Source organism: Phodopus roborovskii, unplaced genomic scaffold (genome assembly GCF_943737965.1).
Source record: "Phodopus roborovskii unplaced genomic scaffold, PHOROB, whole genome shotgun sequence".
NCBI lineage: Eukaryota > Metazoa > Chordata > Mammalia > Rodentia > Cricetidae > Phodopus > Phodopus roborovskii.
This window is the reverse complement of record NW_026126407.1, coordinates 60,047,994-60,062,202: the sequence shown is the minus strand read 5'-3', so window position 1 is coordinate 60,062,202 and position 14,209 is coordinate 60,047,994. Positions and strand designations below refer to the sequence as shown.

At 41.8% G+C, this 14,209-nt stretch overlaps 1 protein-coding gene across 1 annotated transcript; it reads left to right on the top strand.

Moving 5' to 3' along the window:
* The first annotated feature begins 11,552 nt into the window (after positions 1–11,552).
* Positions 11,553–13,901, top strand: LOC127219691 (AMP deaminase 1-like). The gene is given in 3 exon segments (XM_051181457.1): positions 11,553–13,031; positions 13,033–13,446; positions 13,448–13,901. Coding segments are annotated over 3 exon segments (2,223 nt in total). The 5' UTR covers positions 11,553–11,576; the 3' UTR covers positions 13,802–13,901.
* Positions 13,902–14,209: the final 308 nt, after the last annotated feature.

Here is a 14,209-nt window from a genome sequence, read left to right as displayed (position 1 = left end):
ATTTTGTATATCTGGGTGTGTGTGTGTGTGTGTGTGTGTGTGTGTGTGTGTGTGTGTGTGTGTCTCCATGGCAGAACTACAGCATGCATCAAACCCTCATTCAGACAGGTGACACAGTGGCAAAGCATCGTGTGTTCCTTAAGGACATTCCAGCAGACACTTCTGGATATGTAATGCTTTTGTATCATGAAAATAAAAATGAAAAGTGAATTTCAAAAGGATGGAATTAAAGAAAGTTTCATAGAAACCTGCCTTTAGCTTTTTCTTGAAGTGATTGATGCATTTGCTCTCTAGCTGTTCCTTGAACACCTCCATGTGTAGAAAAACTTTTCCCTACTCCAAAGTTCCTCACCCTTCCCTTTGCCCCACTCAGAATGTGGGCTGCACTAAGTGGAAAGTGGAACAAAGCCAGGTTTTGCCAAGTCTTTAGACTTAAAGGTTAGAGATTAGGGAGGGCCTAAGATTGCCTTTTGATTTGGGTTTGGTTTGGTTTTGAGTGTAGGAAAGGGGACCCAGGGCTTTGCTTGCACTAGTCAGGCACACTATCACCTAACTATTCCCAGTCTGACACTAATTTTTAAAAGGGGAAAGGGAGATTGTAGATATAGTTCAGTACTGGAGCGCTTTTGCCTAGCATACTTGAGGCCTTAGGTTCAGTCCTCCATACTGGGGGTGGGGCAGCACATTATTTATGGGGCTGAATAGATGACAGCTCAGTGGTTAACACTGCTCTTAGCTCTCTCTGAGAGGACCAGAGTTCAGATCCTATGGCCAGGCAGCTCTCAGATACTTACAACTCCAGCTGTGGGTGCTTTAATGCCTCTTTCTGGCATTTATGGTCACTTACATGTACACATACATACATGTATAAATAAATATTTTAAAATTATGGAAAAGAATTAAGGGAAGCACAAAACAATATGAGTTGGCACATCTATGTACGTGTACAAGACCTAATGTGTGGTACTTGTGTGGTTGTGACAACCTACTGGTCCTGTATAAATGTAGATCTCATATGAGAGGGAGACAGCTTCCTTATCCAAAGGTAATGAATGTCTACATTGTACCCCCAAGCCCACTCAGGAGTATACACAGTACTCATTGCTAGAAAAGCTCTGCCCATATGCACAGACCCTGCCATTGTTCTAGAGAGCAGTTTGTGGGGGTGAGATTTCTTTCTGGACAGAACATGTGCTTCAGGGCCTCATACGTCCAGCTATGTGTGTGTTCCTGGGCACACTTCTACACCTCTGAGCCTTAGCCTTCTCATTCATAAACTCAGGACAATAAAACATCCCCACACAGTAGCTGTGAACATAAATACAACTAAAATACCAAATGTTCACAGGTAGTAGTGTCAGGCCATGCTGTTGGCTTGAATATGACAGAGATACTGTTGCTGAGGTTTTAGTTAAAATGTTACCTTCTCCCCACACCTGCCTGAATGAACTACTCTCCAGGCCTGATTGACACCTCCATGAGGAACACTTCTGGCTTTTTTATGCTATGGCCCTGAGGCATAGTGGGTGTGGGCTGTGGTTGGGTGTATCTGAATGCTTTCACCAAGCCCAGCAGGTATGGGAATAGGGAATTCTGTGGCTCTTTGCATGTTGTTTTGCAGTCCTTGGACTGGCAAGCCATAGTGGATATTATCACAGTGGTTTTGTCCCTGTTTGTAGCTTTGTATGTGTTCATTGTCCCCATTAACATCTAGGGGAAATAAAAAGAGCAGCGTTCAGGAAGCTCCATTTATATACCACTTGAACTGTATATGGTTGTTATCTTAGTATGTTTGTCTTTTACTTGTCCATCTGCCTATCCATTCATATCTCTATCACTCATTCACCTACTATTTACCCATCCTTCCAGTCATCTTAGTTTTTGATGGATTTCTCAGTTGCAAGCGTTCATGTACAGGAATTTGGGGGTCAGCAGATGATAAAGGGGAAATTGAGCCCCCCCTTTTATTCTTAGTCTCATAAAAGAATTTAAGAGTGTACTCAAATAGGAGCTCAAGGAGCGTTTTAATAGATTTAAAAAACAGAAATCCCACGGCAGACCAGCTGTTGTAGCAGCTGCCCAGGAGCCTCATGGAGGCCAGACATGTAGCTGACAAGCAAACACATGGTGAGAGGGCAAGGGAAAGAGTGAGGGAGTATGCAGTGCTAGCAAGAGCATACAACATTCATAATTCTGGCCAGCTTCTCATAGAGACAAGAGAAGGAAAACGTGGACCTTTTTACCTCAAGCCTTAGGCAGGCCTACCCAGACCTTCCAGTGGGGTGGGGATTCTAGGAGGAAAAAATACAGTATCTCATTAAAATAAAATTTACTCTGCCTCTCATTTGCATGGCTTATGGTGAGCCCACCTAGAGGTGCTACCTTGATAAGGTGATTGGCCTGATCCAATGGGGATGTTAGGTTATCACCAAGCCCGAGATGCCCACCTAACCCCTACATACTTCATGTGTGTCATTGACAACTTAATAGTTGTTTATATTTGGGGACCTGGGGGAATTATACCTTGATTGGAAGTCTGGACTCTTGAAGGTACCATTGAATAATTTACTACTACTCCAGAATTGCCCCTTGGGCCTCTTCTCAGTCAACTCCTGTCCCATTCCCAGCCTCAGAGGCAAATGGGACTGATCTTTTTCACCACAGATTAATCTCTTCTCACATTTTATGAGAACCAAATGAGAGAGTTCATACTCAAGATGGTATAAGCTGGGGGGTGGGGATGTAGTCCCATGGCAGAGTGATTGTTTAATATGTTTGAGCTCAGAATTCCATCCCCAGAACTAAGAAAATAGCAAGAGAGACAAGTTTTCTTTCTCCCAGCATAATATTTTTGGGATTTATCTATGTTGTACATGCAACATTCTTTATTATTCATTTATTCATTCAGGTGCTGGGCATGTAACCTATAATCTTGTGAGTTACCGTACCCCTCTTTGTAATTTTGACTCATCTGTACCAACAGTTTGTCCATTCTCAACAGACATCTCATTGTTTCTAGTTGCAGAGTTCTGTAATTACATTCTTGTAAATATTCTGTACAAGTCACTGGTTTTTCCCCCACAGGGCACAACTTTAACTGGTAAGGAATAAGTAGCAAGGGCTGGGCATGTACCAAGGGGCTCAGGTTAGATGTGTCTTCTAAGACACTGTTACACATTTTTCCAAAGTGGCTATGTCATTTATTTGTTTATTGCATATATGCATGTATGAATGAATGCATTCTTACATGGGTGTGGGCATATATGTGTTCAGGTACTTGGAGGTCAGTGATTGATGTCTTGTGTTTTCCTCAACTGCTCTCCAACTTATTTACTGAGGTATGACCCTTTGTTGAACCCAGAAATCACCAATTTTGCTGGTCTGTTTAGCTGGTTGTGAGATTATAGCATGGCCATACCAGCCTGCATTTATTTTGGTGCAGGAGATCTGTACTCACATCCTTGTTGATTACATGGCAAGTGCATTATCCCCTGAGCCATCTCCCTGGCCCATTTGTGCTACACAAACTGTGATATATTCCTTATGACTTATTAAAGCTAGCCTGAGGATTCTGAAAGCAAAGCCAGCCACAAGCTATAGAACCAGGCAGTGGTGGCACATAACTTTAATCCCAGGACGCAGGATTAAGAGGTAGACATATCTCTGTTAATTCAAGGCCACTCTGACTACACAATATTGAATCAATCTGAAAGAGTAACAGAGCTCAAACCTTTAATCCCAGGACTCACAAGAGGTATTTAAGACAGGAACAGGGTTTCAGAGATGGCACTCATTTTCCAGCCACACTGAGGAGAGCCTGATGTCTGAGGCTTAGTGAGAGCTTGGGAAACAGGATTAGCTGAGTAGAGGTAGGATCTATTGGTCTGGCTCCTTTGGTTCTCTGATCTTCAGCTTGAACTCCAATATCTGTCTCTGGGTCTTTATGTTTTGTGCTACATATTAGCACCCAGCTTTAAAGTATGAATTTACAAAAAAGCTGTTTTGAGGCCACAGGCCCAGGCCCAACCCTGAGCTGCAGGCAGGACTCCTGCCTGAGTACCTCCTGCCTGAGTCCCTGTCCGACTAGCTAGGTTTTCTGCTCAAATATTTGAACAAGTGTGAGACTTTTTGGTTGTAGCTTTTCTAATCAGTCGTCAGCTGCCACCCAAACTAGGGAGACTTTTGGGATTTCCCTACAGCCTCTCTCCTTAGGCTGACACACTTAGCTCATGGCCACAAGCTAGTTCTCCAATTCACATGTGCTCTTCTCACAATTTACTGACATTGTCAGCAGATTTGGTAAGCCAATTGGAAATTCTTAAAGGAAGGACTTAGTTTAAAAGAGTTTTTCTCCCCACACTAAAAAAATGGAGACACTATTAAAATGAAGAAAATTAAGTCTTTGTGTGATGATTACATAATGGATGGTTTAAAAATGAAACAATTAAATGAGGAGATTATTAACTGGGATTGACATACTGTTAATTATTTGATTATCTTTGTTATTGGTTTGATAATTCGTGGTTTATCTCTAAAGGAATCTGTTGATATGAGTGCTAAGATGCAGGACTTAGAAATACTTATTAAAGCAGATTATAGAGATATTCAAACCCATACTGAGGAATTTGTGGATAAACAAGTTCAACGTTGCATTTTCTGGTTAAAAAGAACACTCCAAGGTCAAGAGAACCACCTTTAATATATCCAGTAATCTTACAGAAAGTGCCAAATGAAAAAGCTACGTGGAAGACTGTGGCAATGTTAAATTAGGGAAATTCAAGGAACCTGTAGTCTCATGTGGCATCCATTCATTTGTGAAGCAGATGATAAACATGTGGTTTGTAATCTCTATAGATTGGATAGGTTTGATTAAATCTGCCCTAGAGCCTGGAGTACAATTACAGTGGGTTTCCTGGTACAGAGAAGAGGCTACGAATATTAAACAAAAGGCTAAGGCAAGAGGAATGGGTATCTCCCCAGATCAAATTCTTTTTATTTATTTATTTATTTTATAACCAAGTCCATTTAAATGAAAACAAACATTTATACACAATATTTGGGAATTTGGGCATCGTTTTTTCCAAACTACTCTCTGCTGGTAAGGGGTGCTGTCATGGGGGATTCTAAGAAGATGCAGAAAGCCTGGCTGTAGTCTGCAAGGCTGCTTTGTCCAGCTGTTTTGAATGTAGGATCACCTGGTACTCTTGTTTCAAGTGGTCTGGCTTGATCAAACCACATTAGGCTGGAAGGAATCCACAGCTTTCCATTTTCTGTGGAAACAAAAATAGAAGTCCTTTTCCCCAGTAAAACTTGTCCTTGAACTTAAATTTTGGAGTCAAAGCATTTTTTAAATTTAATTTATTATTTTACATGTCGATCACAGTTCCCTCTCCCTCCCTCCCTCGCTTTTACCCTCTCTGCCCTCTCACATGCACCCTAACCACCCTCCCCTCCCATCCCCCCACCACAATTCCATATGTAGGGGAATGCCATCCAGGTGGGGTCATGTAGATCTGACAGGTCATGTGAAGTAGGGACTAGGGCTTCTCTCCTGTCTCTAGGTTAAGGCAGTTATCCCTCCATGGGGGATGTGTTCGCAAGGTCCTTTTGTGCACCAGGGATACATCCTGGCTCCACTGTCTGAGGTGCCTTAGACTGCTCAGTCCTTCTGGCTGAGATCCATATTCAGGGGGGTCTAGTCAGTCCCATGCTGACTTCCAAGCTATCAGTCTGGTCGCCCGTTAGGTCCTCCTTGTTCAGGTAAGCTGTCTCTATGTGTTTCTGTAGCCTGGGCTTGGCCTCTCCATCTGAATCTGGGTTCCACTTCGACTCAGTGTTTATGTATGGGTGTTTGCTCCTGTTTCCAACAGGTATTAGATGAGGGCTCCATAGATAAATTAGTTGTTGATCTCACTCTCTAGGAAGGGCATTTACGGTAGCCTTTCCACAGATGCTCAAATTGTTAGTTGGGAGCAGTCTTGTAGGTCTCTAGACCTTTCTTTGTGTTCAATTTTAATTTCAAACCAATAATGGCTCCCTCTTTTATGTTCTCTCTGTCCCTGTCTGTCTCTCTCTCTTTCCTGTCTTCTATTCCTAACCAGGCTCAATCTTCCTGGTTGCACGTGTTTTCCTTTCCTCCTGCTCGTTTTCTCATACTTCTCTCTCCATTCCCTGCCCCCCCAACTGCCCCTGTGCTGTGGGGGATTTGTCCCTACCCGGTTCTATGAAGGACTTTAATATGAATCTCTTAGAATACACCTTGTATCCTAGTTCCTCTGGTAGTGTGAATTATAGGCTGGTGATCTTTGATCTAGGTCTAAAATCCATATACCAGTGAGTACATACTATGTTCCTCTTTTTGAGACTGGGTTACCTCATTCAGGATGGTTTCTTCAAGTGCCATCCACTTGCCTGCGAATCTCAAGATACCATTATTTTTTTCTGCAGAGTACTATTCCATTGTGTAGATGTGCCACATCTTCATTATCCATTCTTCAATTGAGGGGCATCTAGGTTGCTTCCAGGTTCTTGCTATTACAAATAATGCTGCTATGAGCATAGTTGATGTCTTTGTTGCATGGATGTGCCTAAGAGGGGGATTTCCGGGTCCTGTGGTGTGGGAAGCCACAGCCCCAAGATGGCGCCTGGCTGGATGCCAGGTAGTCCTAGCTTAGCTATAAACAAGCCTTATTTGGAAGTGCCCTTCCTCTTCTGTGGCCTGTCCAGGATCGCCAGGTGGCATGAGCTGATTGGGCAGTGAGCGCACATTTAAGGGCTTGCTGGGGCTGGAGGAGGCAGAAGCTGATGTACTAGGTTTCTGAATAAACTGCTTGAAGAAGAGTCATGGTCATGTTTCCTTGCTGGCCGAGGTAGAGGAGATGCTGTGGTAAACTAATTCCCATTTTCCTGAGGAACCACCATACTGATCTCCAAAATGCCTGTACGAGTTTGCACTCCCACCAGCAGTGGAGGAGTGTTCCCCTTTCTCCACATCCTCTCCAGCATGAGTCCTCATTGGTGTTTCTAATTTTAGCCATTCTGGCAGGAGTAAGATGGTATCTCAAAGTTGTTTTGATTTGCATTTCCCTGATAGCTAAGGATGTTGAGCACTTTCTTAAGTGTCTCTCAGCCTTTTTGATTTCCTCTATTGAGAATTCTTTCTTCAGTTCTGTACCCCATTTTTTAATAGGGTTATTTGAGGTTTTGTTGACTAGTTACTTGAGTTCTTTGTATATTATGGAGATCAGCCCTTTGTGGGAGATGGGATTGGTGAAAATCTTTTCCCAGTCTGTGGGCTGCCGATTGGTCTTGTCCACTGTGTCTTACAGAAGCTTCTAAGTTTGAAGAGGTCCCATTTATTAATTGTTGCTCTCAGTGTCTGTGCTCCTGGAGTTATGTTCAGGAAGTGGTCTCCTATACCAATTTGTTCAAGGGTACTTCCTACTTTCTCTTCTAAGAGGTTCAATGTGGCTGGATTAATGTTGAGTTCTTTGATCCATTTGGACTTGAGTTTTGTGCATGGCGACAGACATGGGTCTGTTTGCAGTCTTCTACACACCCTCATCCAATTGTGCCAGCACCATTTGTTGAAGATGCTGTCTTTGCCCCATTGTATAATTTTAGCTGTTTTGTCGAAAATCAGGTGTTCATAGCTGTGTGGGTTAATATCAGGATTTTCAGTTCTATTCCATTGGTCTACCTGTCTATTTTTGTGCCAATACCAGGCTGTTTTCAAAACTATAGCTCTGTAGTAGAGCTTAAAGTCAGGCATGGTGATGCCTCCTGAAGTTCAGTTTGATGTTGGCAGTTGGTTTGCTGTATATTGCTCTTATTATGTTTAGGTATATTCCTGTTATCCCTGACCTCTCCAAGACCTTTATCATGAAAGGGTGTTGAATTTTGTCAAAAGCTTTTTCTGCATCTAGGGAGATAATCATATGGTTTTTCTTTTTCTGTTTGTTTATATGGTGGATCACGTTGATAGATTTTCGTATGTTAAACCATCCCTGCATTCCAGGTATGAAGCCTACTTGGTCATGGTGGATGATTTCTCTGATGTATTCTTGAATTCGCTTTGCCAGTATTTTATTGAGTATTTTTGCATCGATGTTCATCAGGGATATTGGTCTGTAGTTTTCTTTCTTAGTTGTGTCTTTGTGAAGCTTGGGTACCAAGGTTATTGTGGCCTCATAAAAAGAGTTTGGCAATGAACCTTCTGTTTCTGTCTTGTGGAACAGTTTGAGGAGTAGTGGTATTAGTTCTTCCTTGAATGTCTGGTAGAATTCTGCACTAAATCCATCTGGCCCTGGGCTTTTTTTTGGGTGCAAGGCTTTCAAAGACTACTTCTATTTCATTTGGGGTGATAGGTCTAATTAAGTTGTTTGTCTGTTCTTGATTTAATTTTGGTAAGTGATAGTTATCCAGAAATTTGTCCATTTCCTTTGAATTTTCAAATTTTGTGGAATACAGGTTTTTATAATATGACCTGAAAAATTGTCTGGATTTCCTCTGTGTCCATTGTTATGTTCCCCCTTTCATTTCTGATTTTGTTAATTTGCATGTTCTCTCTCTGCTTTTTCGTTAATTTGAATAAAGGTTTGTCTATCTTGTTGATTTTCTCCAAGAACCAACTCTTTATTACATTGATTCTTTGTATTGATTTCCTAGTTTCTACTTTATTGATTTCAGCCCTCAAATTGATTTTTTTCCTGGCATCTCCTCGTCTGCGTGAGTGTGCTTCTTTTTGTTCTAGAGCTTTTTGTTTACCATTAATTCTCTAGTGTGACTATCCTCTGTTTTCTTCATATGGGCACTTAGTGCAATGAACTTTCCTTGTAGCACTGTTTTCAAAGTGTCCCATATGTTTGGGTATGTTATGTCCTCATTCTCATTGAATTCTAGGAAGTCTCTAATTTCTTTCTTTATTTCTAGGAAGTCTTTAATTTCTTTCTTTCTTCCTTGACCCAGGAGTGATGCAAGTGAGCATTGTTCAGTTTCCATGAGTTTGTACAGTTTCTGTGATTTGTGTTGTTGAATTCCCGATAAGTTACAGGGATTTATTCCAGTATTTTTGTATCTGTTGAGGTTTGCTATATGTTTGAGTATGAGGTTGATTTTAGAGAAGGTTCCATGTGGTACTGAGAAGAAGGTATATTCTGTGTTTCAACATAATTTCTATAGATGTTAAACCCAATTGGGTCATAACTTCTGTTAGTTCTTTGTTAGTTTTTGTCTGGTATTCCTGTCCAGTGGTGAGAGTTGGGTGTTGAAGTCTCCCACTGTAAGTCTATGGGGTTTTATGTGTGATTTAAGTTTTAGTAGTTTTTTTTTTTTTTTTTTTTTTTTTTTTTTTCGAATGTGGGTGTCTTTGTATTTGGGGTACAGATGTTCAGAATTGACACTTCATTTTGATGGATTTGTCCTGTGATGAATATAAAATGGCCTTTTTCATCTCTTTTGATTAATTTTAGTTTTATGTCTAATTTGTTAGATATTAGGCTAGCTTAGCCAGCTTCTTTCTTGGGTCCACTTGATTGGAATATCTTTTCCCAACCCTTTACTCTGAGGGGTCTTTTTTTGTGGTTCAGTCTATTTGGTGTTCTGTAAGCTTATTGTACTTTCATAGGCATGTGTTTCTTTAGGTTGGGAAAGTTTTCTTCTATGATTTTGTTGAATATTTTTTCTGTGCCTTTGAGCTGATTTTCTTTGCCTTCTTCTATACCTATTATTCTTAGGTTTGGTCTTTTCATGGTGTCCCATATTTCTTGGATATTTTGTGTTAGGTATTTGCTGGACTTAAGATTTTCTTTGGTCAGTGAATCTATTTCCTATTGTGTATCTTCAGCAGTTGAGAATCTCTCTTCCATCTCTTGTATTCTGTTGGTTGTACTTGCAGCTGTAGTTCCTGATCATTTACCTAGATTTTCTATTTCCAGCATTCCCTCAGTCTGTGTTCTTCATTGTCTGTATTTCAGCTTTCAATTCTTGAATTGTTTGAATTATTTCCTTCACCTGTTTAATTGTTTTTTTTTTTTTTTTTTTTTTTTTTTTGGCTTTTCTGCTTTCTTTAAAAGATTTGTTTATTTCTTGCATTTTTTTTTTTTTTGGTTTGTCTTTTCCTCCATTTCTTGGATTTTTTATTTGCTTTTTCTTCCATTTCTTTAAGGGATTTTCTCATTTCCTTTTTGAGGGCTTCTATTATCTTCATAAAGTTGTTTCTGCTTCATCTGTATTGGGATGATCAGTTCCTTAGATTCTGATGGTATCATATTAGTCTTTCTATTGTTGAATGTGTTTTTTACTGTTGTCTTCCCATCCCTTCTTCCAGTGGGTGCTGGTGGGGTCTCTCCTTCTTCCAGTCCAAGGCTCTGATGGCAGCAGATTCTGAATCGTTTGATCTGTCCCTAGTTCTCCTTTTTTTGTGGATGCAAGCAGGTCCAAAACTCCAATAACAGTAGACACTGGTTGGTTAGATCTGTCCCCATGTCTCTAGAGGATTCGCTGGGCAGGATGCGCTTGTATTAGAAGACTCCAAGGAAGGGTAAGAGGTAAGCAAGAGAGGGGCAGGCACTCATCTCTCATGGTTGATGCAGGCAGGTCCAAGACTCCAGTGGTGACAGATGTTGGGTGGTTAGGTGTGCTCCTAGGTCTTTGGGAGATTTTAAGTATATGAATCTTGAAATAACTTCTTAGTGTATGGTAAGGCAGGAGTCCTGCTCACTTCTTCCAGTGCTGTCTGCAGAGGCTTGTCCTTTTTTGTCCTTTTGGGGACTCTGTGAGTATTGAGTGTGTGTGTCAGACTCTACTGTTCTTATTGCTTAGCCCTTCACACCTGCACAGTGCCTCTACACTTACTTTGATTGCAGAGGTTGTAACACTCAGAGGCCAAGCTGAAACATCAGTCCTAACTAAGCAACTACTGCAACTTTGAAACAGTTTAATATCTGTGAATGCCTTGGGGTTTCAATCTCATGACAAATTTCATGAGGCTAAAGAGGTGGCTCGAAGGTTAAGAGCACCACCTCTTCTTCCAGAGGACCCAGGTTCCATTCCAAGCATCCAAATGGCACATCACAACTATCCTTAACTAGTCATAGGGATTTGGACGCTCTCTTCTGGCCTCAATGGGCACTGTATGCTTATGGTGTTCAAACATGCAAGCAAAACATCAATAAACACCAATAAAATACAAATGAATAATCCTTTTTAAAACCTTCATGGCTTCACTGTCATCTTTTCCCTAGTGATGCATAGTGCATTAGTGGGTGCATCTTGATTTGTTGGGGAAAAGGAATAGAAGAGCAGAAAGCTGCTTCCTGTTCCTGTGGGAGTCTCTTCCAGGCACTTGCCTGCTTCTGTCAAGCTGAAAACATGAACTTGATGCTGGCTAAGTCTGGTGAGTGCTGTATATTCAGCTAGCTGGGGGATCTTTTTTAATGGACCTGTCTACCACATGGGGTGCTGTGACTCGGTACTTGAGAGTCTGAGGGCTACAACTCTGCCCACATATGTTTGGTACCTGAAACTCTTATAAAAGTAGAAAAGAGGCTCTCCTAGAATCAAGGATCCCAGCCACAATGCCTCTGTTCAAACTTACAGAAATTGATGATGCAATGCGTAGCTTTGCTGAAAAAGTGTTTGCCTCTGAAGTCAAAGATGAGGGGGGTCGACATGAGATTTCCCCCTTTGATGTGGATGAGATCTGCCCAATTTCCCTTCATGAGATGCAAGCACACATATTCCACATGGAGAATCTGTCCATGTCCATGGATGGCAGGAGAAAAAGGAGTTTCCAAGGACGGAAGACTGTTAATTTGTCCATCCCCCAAAGTGAAACAACTACCAAACTGTCCCACATCGAAGAACTTATTTCTTCATCCCTGACCTATGAGAGTGTGCCTGACTTCCAGAGGGTACAGATCACCGGAGACTATGCCTCTGGGGTAACAGTTGAAGACTTTGAGGTGGTTTGTAAAGGTCTCTATCGGGCGTTGTGTATAAGGGAGAAATACATGCAGAAGTCATTCCAGAGGTTCCCCAAGACTCCCTCCAAGTACCTGAGGAATATTGATGGCGAAGCCTTGGTATCAAATGAGAGCTTCTATCCAGTCTTTACCCCTCCTCCGAAGAAGGGAGAAGATCCCTTTCGTACAGAGGACCTTCCTGCAAACCTGGGCTATCACCTGGAGATGAAGGGTGGTGTGATTTACATCTTCCCTGATGAAGCAGCAGCCCGCAGAGAGGAGCCTAAGCCCTACCCTTACCCAAATCTGGATGACTTCCTGGATGACATGAACTTTTTGCTTGCTCTAATTGCACAAGGGCCTGTTAAGACTTATGCTCACCGGCGTCTGAAGTTCCTCTCCTCCAAGTTCCAGGTCCATCAGATGCTGAACGAGATGGATGAGCTGAAGGAGTTGAAGAACAACCCCCACTTTTATAACTGCAGGAAGGTGGATACTCACATCCATGCCGCTGCCTGCATGAACCAGAAGCACCTGCTGCGCTTTATTAAGAAATCGTACCATACTGATGCTGATCGAGTGGTCTACAGCACTAAAGAGAAGGATCTGACCCTAAAGGAACTTTTTGCTAAATTAAATATGCACCCGTATGACCTGACGGTTGACTCTCTGGATGTTCATGCTGGACGCCAGACATTCCAACGTTTTGATAAATTCAATGACAAATACAATCCTGTGGGTGCTAGTGAGCTTCGTGACCTCTACCTAAAAACAGACAATTACATTAAAGGGGAATATTTTGCCACTATCATCAAGGAGGTGGGTGCAGACCTGGTGGATGCCAAGTACCAGCATGCAGAGCCCCGCCTGTCCATCTACGGCCGCAGTCCTGATGAGTGGAGCAAACTCTCCTCTTGGTTTGTCTGCAACCGCATCTATTGCCCCAACATGACATGGATGATCCAGGTCCCTAGGATCTATGATGTGTTTCGATCCAAGAATTTCCTGCCACACTTTGGAAAGATGCTGGAGAATATTTTTCTTCCAGTGTTTGAGGCCACTGTCAACCCCCCAAGCTCACCCAGATCTCAGTGTCTTTCTCAAGCATATCACTGGCTTTGACAGTGTGGATGATGAGTCCAAACACAGTGGTCACATGTTTTCCTCCAAGAGTCCCAAGCCTGAGGAGTGGACAACAGAAAACAACCCATCTTATACTTACTATGCCTACTACATGTATGCAAACATCACAGTGCTCAACAGCCTGAGAAAGGAACGAGGCATGAATACATTTCTGTTCCGCCCCCACTGTGGGGAGGTGGGAGCTCTCACCCACCTCATGACAGCCTTTATGATAGCAGACAATATTTCTCACGGCCTGAATTTAAAGAAGAGTCCTATGTTACAGTACTTGTTTTTCTTAGCCCAGATTCCCATCGCCATGTCACCATTAAGTAACAACAGCCTGTTTCTTGAATATGCAAAAAAATCCTTTCTTGGATTTCCTCCAGAAAGGCCTGATGATCTCACTGTCCACTGATGACCCGATGCAATTCCACTTCACCAAGGAGCCTCTGATAGAAGAATATGCCATTGCCGCCCAAGTCTTCAAGCTGAGCACCTGTGACATGTGTGAAGTGGCAAGGAACAGTGTTCTGCTGTGTGGAATTTCTCACGAGGAGAAAACAAAGTTTCTGGGCAAAAATTACCTTGAGGAAGGCCCTGTTGGAAATGATATCCGGAGGACAAATGTGGCTCAAATTCGCATGGCCTATCATTATGAAACTTGGTGTTATGAACTCAACTTAATTGCTGAGGGTCTCAAACCTACAGAATAAGTGAAGGAAATAAACTGAATAACACGGAAAAAAAAAAAAAAAGTAGAAAAGAGACCTAGCTTCACAAATCTGTCCTCAGACCCTCACATGTGCAACATGACATGGACACACACATACTAAATAATAGTAGTAATAGTAATAAATATTAATAAGTATTTCTTTTTAAATGAGGATGTTTTAGCCAGGGTAATTCTTGTCAAAAAAAAAAAAAAAAAAAAAAAAAAAAAAAAAAAAGGGGGAAGCAACAAAAAGGGATACATTTCAATTGTGTTTTATAAAAACATGGTACTGAGCTAGGGAGGTAGCTCAATAGGCAAAGCACTTGCTATGCAAGCATGAGGGCCTGAGTTCAATCCCCAGGTCCTCAGAAAGTGGATATCGTGACATGTGTGTTTCTGACATGAGAAG